Source organism: Melanotaenia boesemani, chromosome 18, assembly GCF_017639745.1.
Source record: "Melanotaenia boesemani isolate fMelBoe1 chromosome 18, fMelBoe1.pri, whole genome shotgun sequence".
Taxonomy (NCBI): Eukaryota; Metazoa; Chordata; class Actinopteri; order Atheriniformes; family Melanotaeniidae; genus Melanotaenia; species Melanotaenia boesemani.
This window is the reverse complement of record NC_055699.1, coordinates 19,718,899-19,743,723: the sequence shown is the minus strand read 5'-3', so window position 1 is coordinate 19,743,723 and position 24,825 is coordinate 19,718,899. Positions and strand designations below refer to the sequence as shown.

General features: G+C 37.6%; 1 protein-coding gene across 2 annotated transcripts in view; it reads right to left on the bottom strand.

Annotated features, from left to right (window-relative positions):
• LOC121628876 (guanine nucleotide exchange factor VAV3) overlaps positions 1-24,825 on the bottom strand; it is a 106,257-nt gene that overhangs the window by 52,133 nt on the left and 29,299 nt on the right. For both annotated transcript variants that reach the window (XM_041968253.1, XM_041968254.1), the window contains exons 3-4: positions 1,773-1,831; positions 1,636-1,701 (exon numbers count right to left, since the gene is read on the bottom strand). In XM_041968253.1, coding sequence (XP_041824187.1) covers positions 1,636-1,701; positions 1,773-1,831 — 125 coding nt within the window. The remainder of the gene's footprint in view (positions 1-1,635; positions 1,702-1,772; positions 1,832-24,825) is intronic.

Below are 24,825 nucleotides of genomic sequence, written 5' to 3'. Positions count from 1 at the left end.
TTAAAGAAAACCAAAGTTGTGTCTATAAATCTTTGTATTTTGATGGGGGTTTTGTAGGGTGTTATGGTTGGTGGTATGTAGTGCTGGTTTTGGGGTATCTATTATAGAGTACTGTGTAATGTTTGTCATTTTAAGGGCTTGTTGTGGTGACTGTATAATTGTATTTTACTAAGTCCTGATGTAGTTTTAGCATTTACATGTAGAAGATGTCAAAACAACTGAATATCCAGGTCTAAATAAGGACAACAGTTGAAAATTATTAATAGCAACACATCAGTTAAATTATTTGTATTCAAATTATATTGATCTAATCCATATTTACATAAAATTCCACTCTATTATATTCTAAACAGAAGAGATGCAGTACCAGTAAAAAGTTTGGATGCTTTCCCGTTAAATTCAATTGTAGGTGTTGTCCAAAACTGTGACTGGTTGTGTGTATGTATATGTATTCGTTATATCTCAATCATCCTCTTGCTGTTTTCTCCTTCTTTGTTAAATTAAATGAGTTTTGACGATTTGAATACATTCTGGTATTTCTCTTTTTGTTTTTATTACAAGGGGTAGACGTCAATTATCTCTACATATGTTTGATATTAAAACACCTCATTTAAAACTGATGTGCAGAACTTTGCTCTTCACTAAAAAACATTCTGATCTTAAACACCTTGACTCGTCAGATAAGATGGCTTCTTCGGGTCACATCAGCTGTTCTCAGTGTAAGCAGATCCTTGCTGTGTGCCATGTGAAGAGGCCTGCCTCTGTACACCGAGCAGATGGGCTCTGTTCTGTTCTGTTCAGCGACATCCAGACTCCCACATCAAACCTCCCATCCTGCTGCTGTCACCCTGCTGTTTACCTCTGTCACTACCAGTGAGCTGCTTCCTGTTAACAGTGACACACTAAGGCCTCTCCACTGACTTCACTTGCAACATATCCCACAAATCTCTGCCATTAAAGTGAGAAGTGACTCATTGTTATTGGTTTATGCCAAGATTGATGCAGGTAAATGTATCTCAGTGATGTAATCTGCATTAACAAAAAGGTAGCTTCACTCACAACAGTGCTGTAAAAGAGAGTGGAAACATAACGGCTCAAACATGAGTTTAAATTGACAACTGGTGCAAAAAAACTAGACTAGACTACATTACTGTCAGAAATCTATAATAAAAGGGCCACATTCTGTTTTACTGCTTCTGCATTTGGATACAGGATTTTGTGGGAGTAGTGATTGCAGTGAGAATTATGCAATGTTATGTAACTATTTTGTTCCTTCAACCTTAAAAGTGGAAAATATTCTGACTTTGTTCATGCAAAAGATCCGTTTCAGTTGACCTGGTTGGTTATTTTTTAAAACATGAAAATCTGTCCTTATAAACAAACACTTTAATGAGTGTGATGAAGGGAGCTCGAACAATAAATGATTCAACCACGGTCCCACGCAACTTGTGGTTAAGTGAGAAAAGAGTGGGGCAAAAAGGTGGCCGCCTTCCAGCCAACGCCCAGGGAACAAATGACTCATTAATCTACAAGGACGGAAAAGAAGGAAAACTGGAGAATAAACAGCAAAAATGTGTCTGTATAACAGAAAATAAGAATGTAATTCACATGTGCAGGGAAAAGGGGAAAACATACTCAATTAGGTCCTCCAGGTGGTTGTAGATGTCTTCATCTTCAACACTCTCCTCTGTAGGAAAAGGCCTATAAAAGATAAACAGACATGTTGATATAACTTCATCACAAGACACAATCTTTATATGTTTTTAACATACCTGAATCCAACTTCCTGTGCAATGGCTGTGTGGGAAAGTTTGGATAGTGTGTCCATAACCTGAAACAGAAAAATAAGAATAAAATATCTCATCTCTGTTTTTGACATCAGAAATCAAACCTGAGGGGAAAAGAGGTGAAGCTGCATTTCTGAGTACAGCCACAAGAGGGCAGCATTTTCTAAAACTTCACCGACATGTTTGAGAGCTAATACATGTTATATTTCTTTGCACATTCTAAATAATCTAGTAAAAACAAACAAAGAATATATGTTAATATATTATATAAATACAGGTTGACATCCACAAAGGGCAAATATCACATACTCTGAGGCGTTGGATAATAAATCCATTAAACAAGAAAACAGAAAAATAACAGCATCATGTGACCTGATCAGTAATTGATCAGGCTCTGAAGTATACCACGTGCCCTCCTTAGACGGCACAGATAGTATGACACATAATTTCACGCTGGTGTGCTCAGGCCTGCCGGTGCCCTTGACCTTCTCTGTGCACGCCTTTGTGAATCCACCTCCTGAGTCTATCTTCATTTATCGTAGCTGAAACACATCATGGAGGTCTGTTCATTCATGTTTTGTAACTTGCCAAACAGCCTTAATTCACAGCTCTCATTCATAACAACACATCGCACATAGAAAAAAAAAATGTCCTGCAGACAGCTCTTCACGATCAATACAAGTCAGACAACTGTCCTCTCCCTTTAACCTTCCAGTAAATGGAGTAAACAGTAGCACACTGACAGGCTGACATCCTTTAAAACTATAAATGACATGAAGCTGGAGCTGTTTGTTGTGTTTTTAACCAGAAGGACACCTGTATGATAAGCAGAACTGCTGTAAATCTGTGGATTTAATCAAATTGTATCCCAATCTGTCATATCAGAGGTGGATGACTAAATCTGTCAGATCATCACAAGCATGATACACAGCGGAGGCATCAATAACATAGTGACACGCAAATCAAAGCTCAGCTCATTAGCTGCAGCTAATCATCAAAGGGAAATATTAGTGGTGAGCAACTGCTCAGTGGGAGGATGCAGCATGTTGCAGCGATGCCTGATTACACACGACGAGAGGAGGTGATCCAATGTTCATACATGCACTTACAGTCATTTGAAACAAACTATAGCAACTTGTATGCAACTGATAATGAAATGATAGCTCATTTTTCAGCTCACAATTGTGTCTTTTGGATTTTTCCTAGTGCCTCCAATTTTAACAAATAAAGTTTGACAGCTTGTAGCCTGAGAAACAAAATGATAAAAGAAAAAAAAAGCATGTTGAGGACTCAGCTGCCTATTAATCATATTGCTTTGGGTGCAGTCACTGTGTGTCCAATTACAGAACAGATTGTATTCACCAGGAATGATTTATTTGAGTGCAGCCATTCAAATGTTACATAAAGTTTCTAATTTCAGGGAAGTTCCATTTAAAAAATGTGTGTGTGTGTGTGTGTGGGTGGGTGGGTGGGTGCGTGTGTGTGTATTTAAACAGTTTAAAGTTTAACACTACAACACGTCCTAATTTAACGCAGTCACTTCCATTCACATCAAATCCCCAAAACCAGCTAAGATATTAATGTATAACTGTATTCTTGAGTTAAATCTGGCATTTTAATAAAACACTATCTACTCACAACATCTTACAAATTGTACTGCAGCTATGTTTCATCCGTATTTTCAGTTTGGATTGATAGGATTGGCTTATTGATCATTGTAGGGATACATCTATGTAAATCTTTCTTACACCTCTATGTGTTTCTGATGCAGTCTAGAGTCTATCCATAGCTGTCAAACCATCAGCCACTTCCACTAAACAATCTTAGTTTAGAGGTTAGATGATGGTAAATATTTGCAAACATCACCTTATGTACTCGTGTTTAAATATTCAAATGCACATCAAGGGAAAGACCCTTTTCTGTGTCAAAGAATCTCCTTCCTTCCGTGTATTAATCCAGTAATTGTGCAGAACTGATTACTCTGCGTATAGATAAAGGGCGTGACATCCAGAGGCTGGTTTTCAGGTACAGCACGTCCAGCAGCTGAGGATCCACTGTGTGGTAACCGCAGCTTTGGACGCCATCCAGTCATAGCTGGCAGGCGATTTAGGGGGACGAGCAGTGAAGAAACATGATTTCTGGCTTCACTGACTTCATGAGTCACACGCATTCGCAAACAAAACTGACCATCTGTACCGAGCCAGATATGCCTTCTGCAGACTCATGAGAAATTATCGCCGTTATTAGTCAGCATAAAAAATGCATAATTCAGAGAGACTACATGAGCAATAGGCATGCTTCAAAGTAAAGAAAGCTCAGGGATCATGACTTCAGATTATGGCGTCCATATTAATCAGAGATCAAAGGCCCAGCAGGAGTTGTGTAGGATGGCCACAAATGATGAAGGGTGACAGGCCTCTTTGATGGAGGCTAATAAACCCGCCCTGCCTCACTGCGGCTGCACCGATGGATGAAGTGATTCACAACAGACCAATTAAAGCAGGATGAGGGATGTGTCTGCCCAGGAGACACACAGAAGAAAGTCCATTAGTGTCTACGTGGACATAATTACATTAGAGAGTTAAAAAAACTCATATACATCGCTGATAATTGGTTCTGAAGTCAGGTCATGATTAGAGTTTAAAGAGATGATCCATTTTAAAAAATCCATTAAAACCAATAAATATGATCACATAACCTTTTATTTACTCTGAAATGTCTTTCACTCTGTCAAGAGAATGAGAGCATCTCCATAAATTGGCTGATGCCTTTTGAATGTATAATATGTCAACAGTTTTACTGGTTTTACACATGACCCAGTGTGCTGTCCCCGTTTCCTGCTTTCCTTCCTTTTTCCTCTGGCTCTTTTATTTTCTTTCTCTTTTCTTCTCTCTAAATAGCTGATTTACTGCTATAAATAGGGTCCAGTGAGGTAATCCACACATACAGCTGATCATATTATAGGCTTTGCAGAGAGACTTTGCTTCAGAAACCATCTATTTCTGTTAGCAGATTGCATCTCAGATTAAAACGGCTTAAATCAACACTAAAAATTGCTTTCAATAGTAAATTTTGGATTATTTCAAAGATAAGATCAAAAGATAATTTGGGTGCAAAAACCAGATTAACGACCAGGCTGGTGATTAAATAAACATAATGGAAAAAAATTTATATAAATGTATGGAATTAAATTAATGCTTGACCGTACAGATGTTTCCATTTCCAGGACGTAAAAAAAAGAAACAGGGAAACACCTTTACTTGGTATTTAGAGGCTAAATCCCCACCTCCAAGCTCACACACTTTGAGGTGCTTTCCTGCAGAGTGCATAAGGGGTCAGGGTGGTCACAGTGTCAAATATTTGCGTGCATGTGGTCTTTTCAATGCTGGTAGATCCTCTTACAGTGAGTATGCACATTTGCTGATTTTCCTGAAGGACTGTCCTGCATGCTGACAAAATGCAAACAAATCTAAAGTGTTCAACTGCTTGTTAACACAAATATTTAAATCAGCCAATCAAATGGCAGCAACTCACCACATTTAGTCATGTAGGCATGGTTATGTAGGCATGGTTAAAATGACTTGCAAGACTTGAAGTTTAAATTTTGTTACGGTATTTTATTAGTGGCTGAGTTTAATTCTAGTACATTTGTATTTTTGAAATTCCTTTGAGACTTTTATCAATGTGTAATATATATAAATGTAACAAAAATACATACAATTGGTGGGGCTTTCTTTTTTATTACCTATTTAATGAAAACGTGTTGTTTCCCAGCAATATGTTCTCTCATGTTAGGATGTTTATTTTTCCTTTTCTACCATTGTGAGCACTCATTCTCAGCCAGCTTCTGCATCATTTCACTCATTTAGGAACCTTTTTTTCTTTGACTAAATCCCTTTAAGTTTCATACAAAAGTGGTGCGTGACTACCTGATTCTTACTTGCCAGGGATCAGCTGTTTGGCGAACACCACCTGTAGGGTTTTCTCACCACACTGCATTTGAGAAAATACCAGGAGGGAAACACTCATGGATTAACCTGACCCCACGAAGGTGTGAAAGTACCTTCAGAACGTATTAACATCATCTACTTCCTTACTGACAAAGAGAGACATCACCAGCGTTTTATATTTTTATATTTGGAACTGCTTCGGTTTAGTTTCTGTATTAAGACACTGTGTCTTAGAGGATGTGTGCTGAGCGTGTCGCGTCAGCACTAAATCCACTTAAAGTTCAAATTTGGCTTTCAATCATTCACATTTTCAAGATAAACATATGAATAAATAAAGTACCTAATTGTACCTTTAAGGCCCATTTATGCTCTACACTAAAGAAGGATCCTTATGTCTGTCTTCTGTGTCATGTATGTGCATAATTTGGTCAGTTTTCAGAGGTCTTATGGACGCATGACAGCGTTTGAAATGGACATACCTCCTTACATACAGAATATAAAGGGAACAATTGGGGCTTAAGGGGTACAAAAACTTGTCATCGATTGAGCATTTAGTGCATTTAGCGTTCAGTTCATGCACACAGAATTCCAAGAAAAATAATGAATTGAACACTGCAGCTGTGGTGGCTGCAGTTTGCCTATAAAAACCTCAGAGTTACAAATTAGTCCAAACGTAATTCACCTGGTAACATGAAAGGCTCATTATAATTCCATTCAGCCAATTCTTCCTCCAGAATCCTGCACACTGGAGCTTTAATGACACCGCCTCTCTGTATGATAAAACATTCATGAAAAGCAGGAAGCTTCTGATAAGTCAGTACAATGGTGTTTCAAGGAGAACACCACAAACCTCTTTGATCACACTTTATTCCCATCAAATATTTTGCAGCTTGAAAAAAAAAAAAAAAAAAAAATATATATATATATATATATATATATATATATATATATATATATTTAAATGTAATGCAAATTTAAAATGTGTGGGGGGACACGTGTTATGTTGACTAATTGTTCTTAGTTTGTTTCCTGTACAATCTGCATGATGTTACACATGTGACTGACGGTTGATATTTGTCTTTAAATAAATGTGTCCTTGATCGTGTTTCTATATGCACCCATTTCACAGCTGCCACCGGTGTGTAAAATTCAAACCAATAAAAACTAAATTAGCCCGACACAGAGATGAGTTAATGTTGACAATCAGTAGCATGGCTCATTAAGACCCATAATGGAAAATGAGTGTGTTTTAATTTACATATATCCAGCTGACTGCTGAAAACGTTGGCTAATGCTTCTCAGATTTTTTTGCCGCCGTCATTGTGTTCACCCGTCTCTGGTTTGAGGTGTGGATCATGTCAACACCTTGATTCCTTTCTTTTTCAGAGATTCTGTTGTAGATCTGCGGCTGTGTTTGGGATCTTTGTCCTGTTGCATGAGACAAATTTATTTAAGCTTCAGTTATCAGGCAGATGAACTCACATTTGACTCTAGAATAATTTACTATCTAGAAGAGTTCAGTAAATGGCTGCATGCTGTGGCATGGAGAAACTGATATGCAGCTCTTGGGTTTTCTGGGAGGTTCACTCCTGGGAAGATTGGCAGCTGTTTTGAATATTTTCCACTTGTGTAAAATCTTTCTCATTGTGGAATAATGTACTCAAAATTGTTTAGAAATTACCTTATATCCATTACCAAATTGATGGGCTACAACAGTTTCTTCTCTAAAATAACTTCTGATGTTTTCCCTCCTTGAATGATGCAAAATTTGCTTCTATAAAAGGGCTCAACTCACGATGATCAATAATCAACTGCACTGATTGGCAGCCTCTGGCTTTTTCTATGCTCTTACCTCCTTTGAAAGCAGTACGTGTGTAATCAGTTACATCACTGAATATTTTAAGACTGTGTTCTGAATCTGGAACAGGGGAAAAACCTCTCAAAGCGAGGTGTGTCATGGCTGAATCCACAATCAGTGTTGTCGAGTTGACCAGTAGGTTCATCCTGCATTAATAAAGTATGAACTCATAGGAATCACAACGTGGCAGCTTGTAAATCAGTCCAGTAAAAAATGAAGTTGAAAAACAAATTTCCTTCATGACAATCTGACTCCACAGCCCCCTTCCCTTAATTTAAACTCATTGTGCTTCAGTTTATATATGTTAGAAGGAAAACTCAAGCTTGGAGTCCTACCCTCATCTATCTTATATAACTCCATCTCAACAGGGTTAGGTCACAAGTGAGGTCATCCTTGCTGTCCAGGTAAATCACATCATCCTCTGCAGACTGCAGCCCCGCAGGACACACACATACACACACACATGCATTCACACTCTCACCAACAGATTCTTGTATTTCTTCACTCCAACCCTCCATGAATGTTTACTTGAATGCTGCTCACGTGATTGCATGTTTGCACGGATTTCACACACATACCAACAAACTGAAGCTCCTACCAACACATCTGATCTGCTAAATCCTCTCTGAGCCAAAAGGCTTCAATTCCAGCTAAATTTCTCAGACTGAATCAGCTCAGAACTGACCGTCTCACACACACACACACACACACTCACTCACCCACACACAGATGCGAATGCAGACCCAACTGTCCGCACAAGGAAAATCTTGTATGAAGATGTAGGAGTAAGAAGTTTGAACTGGGAGCTTTCTTTGTTTGCTCTATCAACAATAATAATAATAATAATAATAATAATAATAATAATAATAATAATAATAATAATTTTAAGTTTGTTTGATTATAAAATAAAAATAAAATCAACAGGCTTTAAAAGCAGAAATCATACAGGATTTTTACATTTTTTTAAATTAATAAACTAATACAAAAAGTAACCATTTTACTTGTCATTTAAAATTTTCTAAATAATGACATCACACATCAATCTTCATAAATGAATTGGCTTGAATGGCAAATAAATAAATAAAATAAAACTAATTATCAAATAAGTAAATAAATAAATACCTATGGAATATTGTGAATGTTCTTATTGCACATGTGTTCATGTGCACCATTTTTTATTTTATTTTATTTTAACTCAACATTTGTTTTGTTGCTTTCCCTCTTTTATTTATTTATTTATTTATTTATTCATTCATTCATTCATTCATTCTACTATGACCCAAAAAGCTAAAAGGGCAGAGTAAATTTTCATATAAAATCCTCATTATCCTTTAATCAAGGCAGAAAAATATCCAAGATTGTAAACATGGTCAAAGATGAATTTTTCAAGGAGAATCCCGACTGGACAATCTCTCATTCCTGTCCGTGAGCTGCTGTTATCATCATTGACTCCGCTGGAGCAGCTATGCTGAAGACATAACCTCATTTTTCCACCCACTCCCAAACCCATCTACAACACAATCTCCATTGTTTCTACACGCTGACATGACAATATCTTTTCCTTGTAGCTGAAACATTATCTTGCAAAAAATGGAGGATGAAATAAAGCAAATGGAGGGGGGGGGTTCAGTCTGAGATTGTTTTTAACAGCGGCTGTGGTAAAGCCACCAGGATGCAGTTTAAAAATCTGCACAGTTCAGATGTTTGTGGCCTTAGCTAGAGAGTTTGAAGGGCTTGCCAAAACCATAAGAAAGTGTTAAACAAGTTTGAGTGGGTTGTCTGTGTTGTTAACGATGTCCTGAGGCAGCCAGTGAAAATCCATATGGACATTCCTCAGGAACTTTATTTCCTCGAGTTGCCTTTGATCCTGCTGTGTTTCAGTCAACCACGTCCCACCCCAGAGGACCACATGATGCAAGCAGGAGGCCCTGCAAGTCTTGAAACCAGCAAAGTGGATTACCTCCCTACATCACAGCATTACTAAACACAGAGACGAAGCTACGTGGCCAAAAAAGTAAGTTTCTGTCAGAGTGGTGAACTTTTTCAAACCCTACATGATTTCCAATGAGTTTAAGCTCTATATATTTTTATATAATTTTAGTATCTTCTTTTTTTTGGAAATGTAGAGCAGTGATTTTTTTTTTTTTTTTTTGATAATACATCACTATACATGGAGTATGGCAAGGATTTGTAGGTGTGCAGGTGACCATCATCATCACCATCATCATCATTTGCAGGTTAAAAATCATGATCTTACAAGAACATAGATAAGCACAAGTATAAAAAAAGGTATTCAAGGTAGGATTTTTGAGCCTTTTTTTAGAGAAACTGAACCATTTTGTGACATGACCTGTGTAGTTTTTGTATATTGTGGCATAAGATGAGGCCACGGTGAACATTTTAAATGAGGTTGTAGAAACGTACAAAAAAATCTGGCGCCTCAAAGTGACCAAATTAAAAAGCGATCCATTTCTGTGCATTACAGTTGGAAAAAAGAAGTTCGCCCTCCATCTATTCTAATGTTTGATATATCAGGACATGATTAAAAAAAATCTCTTTCTTACTTGAACCTAAAATGACGTAAATAAAAATTAAGCAAAAAAGCTTTTTTCTGTGTGAACTATTACATCTGTCCTCAATGCTTCCATGTGAATAAAAGGTTAAGTAGCAGCCAGGTGCTGCTGATCAAATTCACTTGATTAATTGATCATCATCAGTGTGATCGCCTCTATGAAAGCAGAAATTTTCTCACATTGTTCCTCTGCAGCATTCTGATGTGTTAACACGATGCCGAAGGAAGACAAGACATCAGCAATGATCTTGTTGCTGTCAGTTAATCTAGAAAAGGATATAAGGTCATTTCCAAACTATTCCCAAGCAGAAAATGTTTAAGCCAACTATCAACCTACATCTTAGGCTAGGCCTCAAACCTCATCAACACAAGAGCAATTTTTTCTAACCTAAATAAATTAAGTATAGCTACACAACAACAAGGGCTGTATTAAAAATCTTGATCTCAAAAGAAAACAGAGACATGAGATTACTACAGAAGAATTAAGATTTGTGTTACTGTGGCATTCACCTGGAACACAGTAGACAACATAAATCAACTCAACAAAAAATCCACATTACTTTCAGTGAAAACCAGAGGATAGCAGCCTAATTCATCTAGGAATTAGTAAAGTAATGTCTGATAAGGAACTGTTAAAAAGTAGAAACTAAAGATTAATAAGGGTGTTATGCAGGTAAATATCTCAGCAACCCACCGGTTGATTTTCATGATGGGCACCTCTATCTATCATTAGAATCAGGGGAATTGAAGGATAGCCCCCAAATTCACCTTAGAAACACCATGAAGATCCAGAAAGAAATGAACCCCAAGATAGTATATGCAGGGCTCGAATTACACCGGGGTTTTTGGGGGAGCCCTATTTTCATGCATGTGCCACGACTTCACAAGTCACACGAACGCGCATATATATTAGTGCACATAGCATGGTCAAAAATATAGCAACTAGCAAAAAACCGCTCTGCTACAACTGGATGCAGCTTGTTTAATCAGAAACAGGGACAGAGTTCTTTTAACAATCACAAAAGAAGCACATCAACTGGTGTGGAAGCTCACGACACACAACAAACACACAATGCTGCTGTCCACGGTGCTGAAGAACACAAGCGTCGCTTGGAAGATTTAATTAGTTGAATGAATGAACACGAAGCCTACAAATTATTGCTATTCTTTTCAAGAAACACCAGGAACTTTATTAAAAACTAAGTGTAACCTTAGAGTGGACTATGTTTAGGGCTCCCCCTTAAAATATCAGCTGAATGTCTTTAGGGGAGCTCATCTGCCTTTCAGGGGAGCCGAGCTCCCCTTAGCTCCCCTGTAAGTTGAACCCAGAGTATATGATAGGAAGAATGAGTACTTCAAGATAAAACCCCCATTATTTTTATGAAAAATAATAGGATTCATTTAAAAATTGTGTCACACATTAACACAGTTTTATAAGCTGAACTCAAAATTTTGACCACAAAACAGCAAAAGTAAGACATGATTTTTGACTGTGATTTTTTTTTGTTCGATACTTTTCGGCTGCTAGCTTACAGCTCAAGCTTTTGTCCCACAGCGATGAGACAGGGATCTTTGTAATTAGCAGTCTCTGCTTTCATATGACACCTTGTTTATGTGGTTTGCTTGAAGTGGAGAAATTACTAGACGCTTTAAATTGGCTTCTAGTGTGTGTTGTTCTCATGGACAAACTAGACCGAAGTGGAGATGTTTAGTCAGATTGTACCACAGCATGTTTGGAGAAAACCAAACACAGCACAAACATTAGAACGTATGACGGCTTAGACAAGAAACAGCTTTTGTCATTTGTTATTTAAACTAAAACCAAAACAGAGCCATCAGTATCAACCAGACATGTAGATCAGAAATTAAAAAGTCCAGCAGTTTCCTGGCCAACGCATGATGCAACGTCTTGCTTTTTTTTTTTTTTTCTTGATTTATTGCCATTCTGGCTGGAAGGTAACAAAGCCTAAAGCAGGACTATCTATCTTACTGGACTTTACCGTGTTAAGTCACTGGTAGTTTACACATCTGGCATTATATTGGTTTTCTCCATTGACGCTGGATTGTAGAGCCATAACAAGCAACCCTCGCAGAGATGGTGCCATAAATCCAATTCTTAAAGAAAAAAGGTTAGTATAATGATAATACTGGCTCAAAACATAAAAGCCTAGAAGGTAAATTAAACCTCATATCCCCATCTAGTAAACCATGGCTGTCAGTCTAGAATGCTGCTTTTAAATTCCAAATTACTGAGTTTTCTTCATTGGCTTTTTCCTGGTTTTTCAAAGTTCCAGTGTAGCTCAGGCTGTGATGCAACAGGGAGGATTAACAAGTAAAAACCTGCTCATCTGATCAGTCTAGCTCCAAAGAAAAGCAGTGCACGCAAAACAGACAAGTTCCTACTCCCTGAACTGTTTCTGCTCAAGTTAAATTCTGATGTAAGTTATGGTAATGTTGGAGATCCCCTTGATGTACTTAACATGACACATCAAACCCAGTGATGAAATCACAAACTGGCTCAGAAAAAAGCCAAATACAATGAAACGTGTCTCTCTGTAACGTTCGTGTTCTTCTGGATCTGAGCTGCTAAAGCTCTGGCCACAAATTGCCAGCTTGTCACATCCATATGGCAGAAGTGGGTTAGCATCAATTAGCATACCCCGAGGACTCCTCATCATAATCACGAGCACTTAAATACGCACAGTTTCAATCTCGCTGTGCAGTTTCTGCACATTAGTCATGCAGCTGTGTGAAATCTTGTTATGTTGTTTCTAAGGGACTCTGGCTTAAATAATTGAATGCCACAAAGTAAAATATGAAATTTACTTATACCTTACAAAGAATTAGTGCCATTATATTTAGAGAGGCTGTTACCAACTAGAAATTTAACTGTTTATTTACACCCCGACTTACAACACATTTACATCAAAGTCTTTAGTTTCCTTGCATGGGGGTAAATCTTTCAAGTTCACAGAGTATTTTTTCACACACTCAGCCTCTAAATTTTGATATAAATCTGAACAAACTGTACAGTACTGCAGAACAGTGTAGGTCGTAGCTTTCCATATATGTCCATGAAATCTGTTACTAACATTCAATTCTGAACTGGTAAAACGGTTTAACTTGTAGCTCCAGCAACTAGAACTTTCTGTGATGTTTGCAGAAACGGTCACTATTGTGGAAAAACACACTGTTAACAATTAACTTTGTGAGAAAATCTTCTTTCTCTGCCGTCTTCTACACTATTTAAAATCAACCAGGGCAAGCAGTCATGTGTCCAACCAGCTATGTTCCCAGAATTAAACTGTAAAACCTTTTAATAAAAAATAAATGAATGAATGAAAAAAACAATGCTACTTAAATGACAAAAAAATGGATTAATAGTTATGCATCTAATCTACATCTACAGTACATAAAACAAAAATTGAACTGAAATAAAAAAAACACATAATCAGTAATTGCTAATTAAATTACAGTGTCTCAGAGTGGAATTAGAAAGAGCGAATATTAAAATATTTCTGGTTCGTGTATCATTTGTTAATTTAATATTAAATAAAAATAAATAAATAAATAAATAATCGGCTTGTTATAAATTTTTCAATTAGAAATTTCATACAAAAAACCCAAATCTAGTCAGTCAGGGATCAAGAGGATGTTCTTTATCAATCCCAGTCTTGTTGTTTCTATTCTCTTCTATTCTATTCTCTATCAAACAGCTTGAATGAGCTCTTCAGCAGGAAGTATTTCACATCTGTGGAAAATTAAATACGAATGTACAATAATCATCATTCCTATAAATATTTGTCCTTAATGGTAAAATGAGACTCACGTTTCTCCTGAAATATGGTCATATACACAGTGAACTGGAAATGCACACTGCACCAATGTTTCATATTCAGTGGAAACTCTGTGGCTCGTGATGTGCACATGAAGACCAGATTTCACTGGAAGATATTGGATGCAGGAGGCTGAACCTGCATGTTGGTCTCACTAAAGAGTGTAAAGTCTGTTGTTTCAATCAAAAAAAGAATCACTTAGCTATTTGCACAGTTGTAAATGAACTATTTCAGAATTACTTCCTGCACTTCCATAAAATGCTAAAAGACTTAAAACAACCAACATACTTCTGTGTTTGATGCACTTTGGAAAATTACATAAATATGTTATGGTTTTTGTACAGTAACAAATCTTGTTTTGACATATTCTGTGCAGTGAATCAGCAAAAACCTCCTGCAAAGTCATGCTACAAGGATCTCCATAGTTTTATAGTACAAAAAGTTCTTCAGTCAATTTTTCCAATAAAAGAAAAAAAAATGTTTCTGGGATAGCTCTGGTGGATTTGTCTACATTTCACCAAAATCTATTAATGTTCAGAATGTATTAAATGAACAAAGATGTTAGTTTCTGGTCTCACCTTAAAGGTTCCCTGTGTTAGAGTTAGTGGCATATTGTGGTATAAATGAGCATAGAAATTACTTCAAACACAGTTGTGAATAGACGGTCGTCGGCAGGGGGCAAAACTTTTCCAGACATAAACATGTTTTCATCTGTGAGTGGATCCAGCGTCCTCAGATGCAGCGATGATACAGGTAACTACTTCAACAGTGTTCATGTGTAGTCTTCTTCTATGGTCCCTTGTTTTTAAAGGCGTTAATTATCGTAAACGATGCTTTAGCACCTATCAAACAAAACAGGTACTGCAGGTTTAAAACTCAAAGGGTTCCCACTTCACTTCATGGTTGTTTGTCCATTCAGAGACACCGTAGTAAACATGGTGGCACAAATATATCAGCTGCCATGTATGTTGACCCACATAAACGGTTCTTCTAAGAAAATAAAACGCAGGTTATTTTAGTGAAGTGATTAGATGCCAGTAGAAATAGTTTTTAATAATTTATCAGTTTTTTTTCTGTCATTTACTGTTGATTTTGTTGTACACTGCACCTTTAATATCCATTTCTCTAAGCAATAAAATGACGAGGCAGGTGATCATGTTGGTTATCTATCTATCTATCTATCTATCTATCTATCTATCCATCTATCTATCTATCTATCTTGTAACATGAGCTTGTAACCCTGTCATTTTCTTTATTTTTTTGTTTTTTTCACCCACTCAGTTTTGTAATTTCTATTGTTTTCCTTTTAACATGTCATCTTTCAAATTAGTGGAAATTGTCAAAAAAGAAAAAAAAAAAAAAACAGGAAACATTTTAGGTCTTTATTTTATGATCCTTTACCTGCATTTATGCATGATTTATGAAACATTTCATCCCAAAAACAGGCCAAATGTAGTTTTTCTTGTTCTTGACATTATTTTCTGATCTGTATAGCCTTAAATGGAGACATAAAAAATCACCTCTGTATAACTTCAATGGCTTACTCCAGTGTTCAGAAGGTTTGTTAATTAGTGCATTTTTGACTATATAATATTTGCATATTTAAACATAAGAGTTAAAATACATATTAACTTGTATTTATGAGAATGATTCTCCCTGCTCTTTTTCTTAGCTCATTCTCTCATTAAGTAACTGCAAATTAATAAATGGAGCATTGCTGTAATTCCCATCAGCATGTTTGCTGCATTCTCCCAATGAATTAGAGACCAAATCAATGCTTTTCATGGGGATCGCAAGACTGCTTCCATCTATTATTTCATCTACAGAATGAATTTAAATTTTATTTTTCAGCCCATGTGGTTTCAGTAAAACTGCGTTTTTTGACCATTGTAACTCCGAACAGCTGCAGTATTTTGAAGTGACTTGAAATTTTCAGTGTGGATGATGGTGATTAGCTTTTAGAATCACCTCCACTTTAAATGGCAGCACAGTCGCCCACTCCACCTCCACCTCATACAGAAGCAATACAGATCCCAACCCCCCTTCTAGTTGGAGCATCTGGAAAAAGCTTATTGACTCTCACACACACACACACATACAGAGTACTCTGCATGGCTCCTGCAGAATCTTTACATTACAGAAAAAACATCTCAGCCAGATCAGAAGAACATGAACACTCCTGTGAAATCCCATTTGCTGCTGTTCACTCAGGGATGACACCTGAGCTGCAACAGCTCATCAAATATGTTAGAAGAAAGTTGTCAAGCAGGAATTGTGTTTGTTGAAAATAAAATCTCCCTCATTAGTCTTCTTTTAGTTGAAGCCAGCAGGTGCCCAGGAGAGACTGACAGAGAAAAGAAAACTGGACTGAACAGAGTGAAATAAACATGTAGAAGCTAAACGTGACCTCATCTAAGCACACGGTTGCCCATCTGGAAAAGAAAAATGACCATGGGCGATTCATGTTCATAATAAATTCACCTTGTACAGTCATGTGTAAGTAGGATCAAAGTCTACCAAATGCAGTCAGGATGAGATATTTCTGAATGAAACTGATTTTTGATTTTATTATTCTAAGTAGAAGCTGTTTTATTTGGATGGAAGAAGCTGCCAACGTCTATACTCCAAGTAAAAGATCTACTCATGAAAACCACTAACGAGACCATTAACACTCAAACTCAAACTGGGAAAGGACATCATAATGCAACTGAATTGTATTTATTCCAGATCCGTTCTACTAGGAATGGTCACAACCCCCCAGAGATAACCCAAAATCCAAACTATATCCCAATGGGATCAAGTACCTGCAAGAAGAACTGGATCCACAAAAGCCCAACCCTGCAGGTAATTAAATGAATTTTCAATTAACTTCAATAACTCAATACAAAAGAATCCTTGATGCTAATTATTTGCTTTGATGTTTAATTAATCCATACAAATATCTTTTGCTCAACAGTCACACAGCAGGCTTACATGCTGCCTTACTTTTGATGGCGTGATGGAGGAAACAAAAAATGTCAAATTTGGGACCATTTCAAGAACAGAAAAGCAAAAATAATGTAGTACATTGTAAAACTGAATGTTAGCATACCACAACAGCACAGAATCTGTGCTGCAGCATCTCAACAAAAAGCAGTTTCCATGCTATGTAACATATTTGTGCTTTTTAAATTGCAGTCGAAGTAAATGACCACCCTTCCTGGTTCAGGTTCTACTGGAAGTTTTCCTTCCTGCTTGAGTTTTTCCTCTCCACTTTCACTTCATGCAGCTCAGAATGGAGGACAGATCGAAAGGATTTGATGCAATCCATGGTTTCCTTAGCAATGCAATTATTTTTATCCACATTTGTCCACATAAATTGGACTGATGTGGATCATATAAAGGATTTATTATAGTTGGATTATAATTGCACTTTAAGTGAATTGGACTGAAAAAGTGATCTGAGATGACTTTGAAAGTATTTCTAATCAATTAATGGAGTACTTAATTACCTGGATAATTGTTTGCAGGGCCAACACAGAAACAACCATTCCTAGTCCTAGAGAGAATTTAACGTGCGTGTCATTGGATGGTGGAAGGAAGCCAGACAACCCATGCATACACGGGTTGAACATGCAAACTGCGCACAGTAAGGCACCGTTCGAACCTCCCCCCACCCAAGGCGCAAACCAGCGACCTTCTTGCTGCGTGGCCACGGTGTTAACCACCACAATACTGCAGCCCAAACAAGTCACAGTTGCAAACTCAGCTACTTTCTTGGTACGTTTGAGAGCTTTTCAGACTCCTTTAGAAACATATAGTATTTTCAAATAGCTTAGAGCAACAAACCAGGAGACTTTTCAGACAATCGAGGTCCTGCCTTCCCGCTGAAGGCCGACTTCTTCAGTATTCTGCTCAGTAAGAGGGAAACCAGACCGAACAGCAGCAACCGCAAAGAACTGTTTGTACGTGTGAAATATTGTTTATGTGGTTCCCCGGAGGCAGAATGTGCTCTGTGCATGGAAGACGAAAGCCAATCTGAGCTTTTACTTTCTTTTCAGCGATTACTGTATATATATTTATATTTCTGGCCAAGAAATAGTCCAGTAAGAGAGTCCCAAGATAACCCAGTGGGTCGCTTGTACATGCTGTTATATGAGATCTCTGTTTTGGAATCAGAATAGAGAAAATTTTTCATGCCAACACTTAGATACAGAATATTTTCAAGCAACTCATTAATTTATTTCTGAATTTGTTTATTTTGGGGATTGTTGCATATTTTTAAAGATCATTCACTAGTGCCAAGACATATCCCAACAAAACATAATAGCTACACGGATATTCCCATTACACTGATGAATGTTTTCCCCATTCAGCAGAGGTGATAAATACAACAACTTCTACAACCACTGATAAGATAAGCAAGTGTTTTCTGCCAGCAATGAAACATTTATCCATGGTCAGATATGCATCCCCTCCCCACATTTCCAGGTAGCAGTACACTTAGTGTTGATGCTGTGGAGGTCAAAGCTGTCAGAAAGTAGGACAAACGAGTGGAGGAGGAGGGCTGGCATGTAGACCTGCGCTTCTCTCTTTGTCGTCTTTGATCCTGACCACGGTGGCTTAGCTTCATGTGCTCTTCTTGCGGGTTCATGCTCAGCAGTGGCCTATAAAAACCTGGCATGTCTGCAAAGCCAGGTAACCTCAATACCCAGCTGCACACTGGGGTGCAAAAACCTTCATGTTAAAGCTCCTTCAGACTGAATGAATGATGACTTCTCACTTTTTCAATTATTTACCAGGAGTACAACTCCCATTATGAAGAGTCACAATAAGCAAAAAGGGAGGCTCCCTTTAAATTTATATGAAGCAAAGACATCACTGCAACAAACATAAAAACAAACTACCCTCCATCAAGCACGTTTTTTCCTCCTTTTCTTACATTCGCATACATGCTTCCACTTCCAGGGGCTGGGACCCGGTCACAGGAACAAGGAGGCAAGCATGGAAGTTCAATTGTCTTGGTCTCTCACTCACACACACAAAGCATTCGATGCTGACAGGTTTGTCGGCCCCGCGAAACCCCGGTGAAAAACACAGCAGAGAGAGTTTGTTTGGACTCTGACAACACGTATTCATACCAGTATGGATGAAGCACTACACATAAGGTCAAATTAAAAAACTCAGAGGGGGCTCTGAGGTGACCATTTCCTCTTCCTGTTTCCTGCAACTGAGACTTAGGATGAGTCATATGTCAGGACACACACACACACACACATAGAAATTCAAACAACTTTTTTTCCACATTTGCAATGAAAAACTGCATGTGGCATTATTAAATGTAAAAAAAATGCTGTCAGAGGAGTTGTTTCATCTGTTTTGAGGGAACTTTGACTCTATGATGGAGATGAGCGTTAGCTTTTATTCTTAATCTGTCTTGATTGTCTACATCTGATATCTCAAAGAATGTGGCTTTCACACTGTTCTGGATCTGGAAGAAGTTAATTAAATAGATGAAAGTTAGCCTAGTGAAGGCTAAAGAGAAAGCGAAATTGCCCTGTTATGCAATAGTAATGTAAAAAAACAAAAACAACTGAACGCTTCATTATTACTACGCTCTGGTACGTGTGTAGCGCTGTGAGAATCCATGCTAATGAAGTACAAACAACTGATAAAAACTACTTGAGGTCTTGTTCAGCCTCTGTCACGTAAAGCTAGCACATCATACGCCTACCACATCTATATACAATCATTCTTGAGCGAAGCGTCCAACAGAATTTTTGGACAATGTGCTTTGTGTGAGGGGCAGTAACATCTGAGACAAATTACCACCTGGAATATGAGAACACACAACATACACCACTTTTAAATCCCATCTCAAAAACTGGCTTATTACCAACCAAACCTGTTGTCATAGTTAGATGCTCTGCAGCATCTAAACACATCATATGCAGATGTTTATGTTTATGCAGATACATAAACAAATCATTAATGTTCATTAACATTTATTAATGTGCAATATGTCCCTTTATAAAAAAGAAGGTTTAACACAAATTATCTGGTGACAATAGCTAGCTTTGTCACCAGACTGAGTTTATTAGAGACTTCATCTCAAATCAGCTAGTTAAAGACATGATTCCCGTTAGTTTTGTTGATGGTTTTTTGAGTTTGATGGAGTTTGTTAAGCCTGAGTTTCTTATCCCATCATGAAAAACCATCAGCACAAGACTGAGGAAACATTAGGACGATATTATCGATGAGCTGAATATGTTTATGTGATTCATAAATGGAGCTTACAACAGAGTCAAATTTAATCTTCACATGTCATTATGTTCTCAACTGGAGAAAAAAAGGTTCTGTTGCCATGGTTACATAAAAATATTAAGAACACAGTCTTGGCCAACACTGAGCTCCTTCTAGGAGGGGGGATATTTAAAGAATGGTTGACTAATTCTCTGTGATTTGAAAAATGAAGTGAAATTATCTGACTTTTTTTTTTACCTTTTTCCAGTTAGAAGTTGGTAATTCTGATTTCCATTTTCATCCGAATGCAGCACATTAACAAAAATAAACTATAAAATCTGTTAAATTGTTTCCACATTAGCAACAGTTCTTAAAAAATGGTTTCTAACAACTTGCCTTAGGTTTTGGAGCTGATCCATGAAGGATGGAATAATGAAGAAGGGATATCTCATTTATTTGGCTGGTGTATTAACCAGCTGGCTGGTCATATATGTTTTGTTGAGCAATGTTTTAACAAACTGGGCCAGTTCAGGGTACAAGTCAGGATGAGATTATGCCTAAAGGAGAAATAAACTGTCTATGTCAAACTGCAGACACAGGAAATGTAGACATTTGAGAATAAAATTGTGTTTCTCTCGGAGTTTGGTAGGAGACAGCGTGATCTCTCAGGCAATGTACTCAATGCTCTATAGTGTGCATCAGTGTTGAGTACTATCCGTCTGAAAAGGTCAGATTCTATGGAAATGAGGGTCAGAGTGGAGTCAAGTGGGTAATTCCACACTCTAGAATTAGCAGGTCTGACAAGAGTAGATTCAAGGTTCAGAAAGAGTTATTTTACTCTTTTTCTGTTGTATTATGACCAAAGCCTGACAAGTTGTGCTTACATGTAACTATGACAACCAGTGAAATGGTGTCCATAACAGTAATGATTATGTTGTCAAAACAATGCGGTTTAGCTCAAATCATCATTGTTTTTTAACTATTTTTGGTGTTGAATTCACTCAAAAAAATCAAAACCTTTGTTTTTCTAATAATGAACAAGATGATTTTACATCTAATATATTTTCTGTTGAGTTAATTAAGAAGAAAAGAGTTTTATTGTTTTTTTTTCCCCCTCCACACTCTAGACTGAACCATGATGTCAGAAAAGTGTTTTTAATTCCGATCTCACACCTCACAAATACCATCTGAAAGCTGAACACTCGGATAATCCCGGACACATATCTCTGTTTATGTGAGACAATAACAAATTAAATTTTTCAGCACCCAGAGTTCAACTAGAGGGTGAATTTCATTTTAGAGAAGCTTTAAGATCTATTGTTGTTTCATAGATACAACCTTAGCTGTGTCCTGTAATTTAAAAAGCATTTTCTCATAATTTGAACTATTATACACATTTGCCAGGGCAAACAAACACCTTCAGGAACACCTGTTTCACCCATTTCATAACTAAACCCATCTGGTCCCACAATAAGCAGGCATTTCTGCTTTTGTCGGAGGGTGTTTGTCAAAACACAGCAAGGTGATGTTTGCTATTGCTAAGACCTCCAGTGAGCCACTCCAGGGCTCAAACAGATGTCTGCAATCATCAAAGAAGATTTTCTTTCACACCCTGAAGCAATCAAAGAGACAATCTATTCCTGCAGCTGGCAGGCAAAGAGGCAGGAGGCCCTTGGCTGGGTGAGCTTCAGCGAGCCATGATTCGACTTCGGTCAGTGTGTCTGTGCAGTTTTGTATTCAGCCTTGAAGAAACCCAAGTGTGATTCCAGGGGAAGCAGTTGCCATTCAGTCACTGGGAGCCCATAAATTATCCACAGAGCTTTCTGCACAGCAGGATCTGTCAAAAGTTTTGAAAATGATTTTCAGTCAAAATGCACTAAGTGGGAGTGAAGTGAAGCGTTGAAATGTTTTCAGACCCCCAAAAAATGGAGTTAACGTGCTTGACATTCCTACAGTGAGGACTCCCCTACAATTCTTGATTCTTGAACCTGAGCAGAAAAGCAATAAAAATACAGTTTAACAGTCCAAACATGTAACTTGTTTTCATGCAAATTTGCTTTACTCTGACTGAATTGAGCGAGTTTGAAAGCCTGTACGTTAAGACGTCATAAGGGACAATAACCACTCCCCACAGAGCGATGGACCCGTCTACCGGCTCTCAAAGCCCGCCCTCTAAAAATCACCTAGCGCCCAGTGTTTTTCCCTCTTCGGCAACCCTCGTTAGCGGACATGGCTAAGCGACAGAAGCACTGTTCTGTTTGTGGCTGCATAAATGAACACGAAAACGTTTTTTTACTTCCATCCACTGAACCCACGAGGACTGAGTGGATTAATTTTATTTTTGGAGGAAATGTACCCGGAAAACTTCCAAAGGTTTTGCATGTCTGTGGCCAGCATTTCAAAGAGGACTGTTTCCACAACATGGGGGCATGGAAAGCAGGCTTCGCCAACCGTTTGAAGCTGAAGCCAGGTTCAATACCAACTGTCCGTGACACAGCTGGAGAGGTAAGAGCTGGCAGTTATTTTATCGTTTCGGCCTTATTAGTCTGATAGCTTGAAAATATATTTTAAGTTTTCTACCTTACAAGTCAAAATGTCCGCCAGGGAACGGTCTTTGCTGCGGCTGCCCTCCAGTCAATTCAAACTAACTGTTTTTGCAGAGTTTTTAATCACCTTGGGTTTTTTTTAAGGCCATATTTCAGTGATCAAAACACATAAACTTAAATGTCTGTTTCTTAGATTTTTGTGCTGTTTTGGCCCTTCGATCCTTTTAAAAGCTAGACTAATTAAGAAAGTTGTAGGCAGAGTCACGCTCCCGCAAGGCTGATGGTTTAATTGAAGGTTTAAGCGACTGACACCTACAAAAGTTAAAATGTAAAGCCTCCTACACCATGCTGGAGAGGATCATCTGGTAATCCACTTCTTGACTGCAGTGCTTTGGGCGATCACATTTAATTCTTAAACAAAATGCTGCTAAACTGTGCCTCCAAAGTCATTTTAGACCTCTGCTCTGCAGTTCAGCCTTCACCCATTAGTCCATAGAAGACATATGATATCTGACCAAACAGATCTGCTGCGGAGAGCACAGCTGAAGGACAAAGGAAAGAGATAGAGAGGGAGTAATGATGGGGGGCTGGTCAGGAGATGCATCAGCCTTTAGTGGATTTCCACAGTTAAATTTATCACAGTCAACTCAGGAAGAAGACACCAATCAATAACCCCTCACTGTCTGTCTCCCTCTTCCCTTCCATTTCTGCTCTCCCTAGTGTGTCATTTTTCCACACTTTAGCCAGAAACCCCAAAAAACACATGCATCATCAACATATACAATCCACCTAAAAATGCTAGAGATCCAGTGATGGAGTCATATTTGAATATCTAAAGCTTCCATAAAAAGACAAAACAAAACTTTAAGTGGCAAAATGTTGCACAAACCCTGCTCTGAATTAACTGCTGCCTCTACAAAAAAAACATCTGGTGATTCTGTTGCAGATGACTGAAACAGCTGCAAATGCAATATGCAGTGTTAATCTCTTATTTGCATTTTATTTACATTCTATACAGTTGAGCACACACAGGTGGCATTTCACGCACCAGTTAAAGGAAGCTGCTAAACCACAGAAAATTTGCATTGTCTTAAGAATGGCACTGTACAGATGACAGGTTACCTACTTACCAAGGAACTGGACTATTTTATGACCAGTCTAATAATATCCTCAATTACATTTTTTTCTACGATATGAACTCATGTAGTTTGGAAAATCAGTTATTAGCAAAACAATTATAAAACATTAATACTGGCTTTAGAGGTGTATATAATAGGTATATAAAGATTATTATATAAATCACAAGTTTGATCACTGTATATTTTATCAATCCAGTGAATAACAATTTAACATTTTGATTCAATTCAGGAATTATAGATTGATATGAGATAATATAACACTCTGATTTTAACGCAATTACTTTCATTCATATCAAATAAGAAAAAAGACCTAAAATATAAAAATCTAATTATATTCCTGAGCTGAATCAGACATTTAAATTAAAAAGTAATCTTTTTATGTAAAAGAAAACTGAAAGAAAACATTTATATTTGTACATGTTAAAGAAGCCCTGTGGAACTTTTTTAATCAGATTTTTTAAGTTTTTCACCTCCTAACAATGGTTTATTCTGCATCCATCTTGCTTCCTACCTCTACTCTGAGCTCTTTTCAGCCAGTAAAAGTTCATAATGGCCAGTGTGTTGATATCTAGTTGCTAGCGTGTGACGCAGTGCATAAAGCTAAACTGAGCTGTTACATGATACAGCATCCCGAAAGCAAAACTTGTTGCTAGTCAAGTCCTCACTAAGACCAAGAAAGTGGATCATATAACTCAAGTCCTCAGATCTTTACACAAGGTCAGGTCTACTTTCTGTTCCCAGAGTCAGAACTAAACATGGAGAGGCAGCGTTCAGCTTTTATGCTCCTCACATGTGGAACAAACTCCCAGAAAACTGCAGTTCTGATGAAACTCTGGTTTAAATAAGGGTAAAACTTTTCTAGTTGCTGCTGCCTTTTTATTAAAACTGTTAATCTCTCCCATTGTAACTTTTATT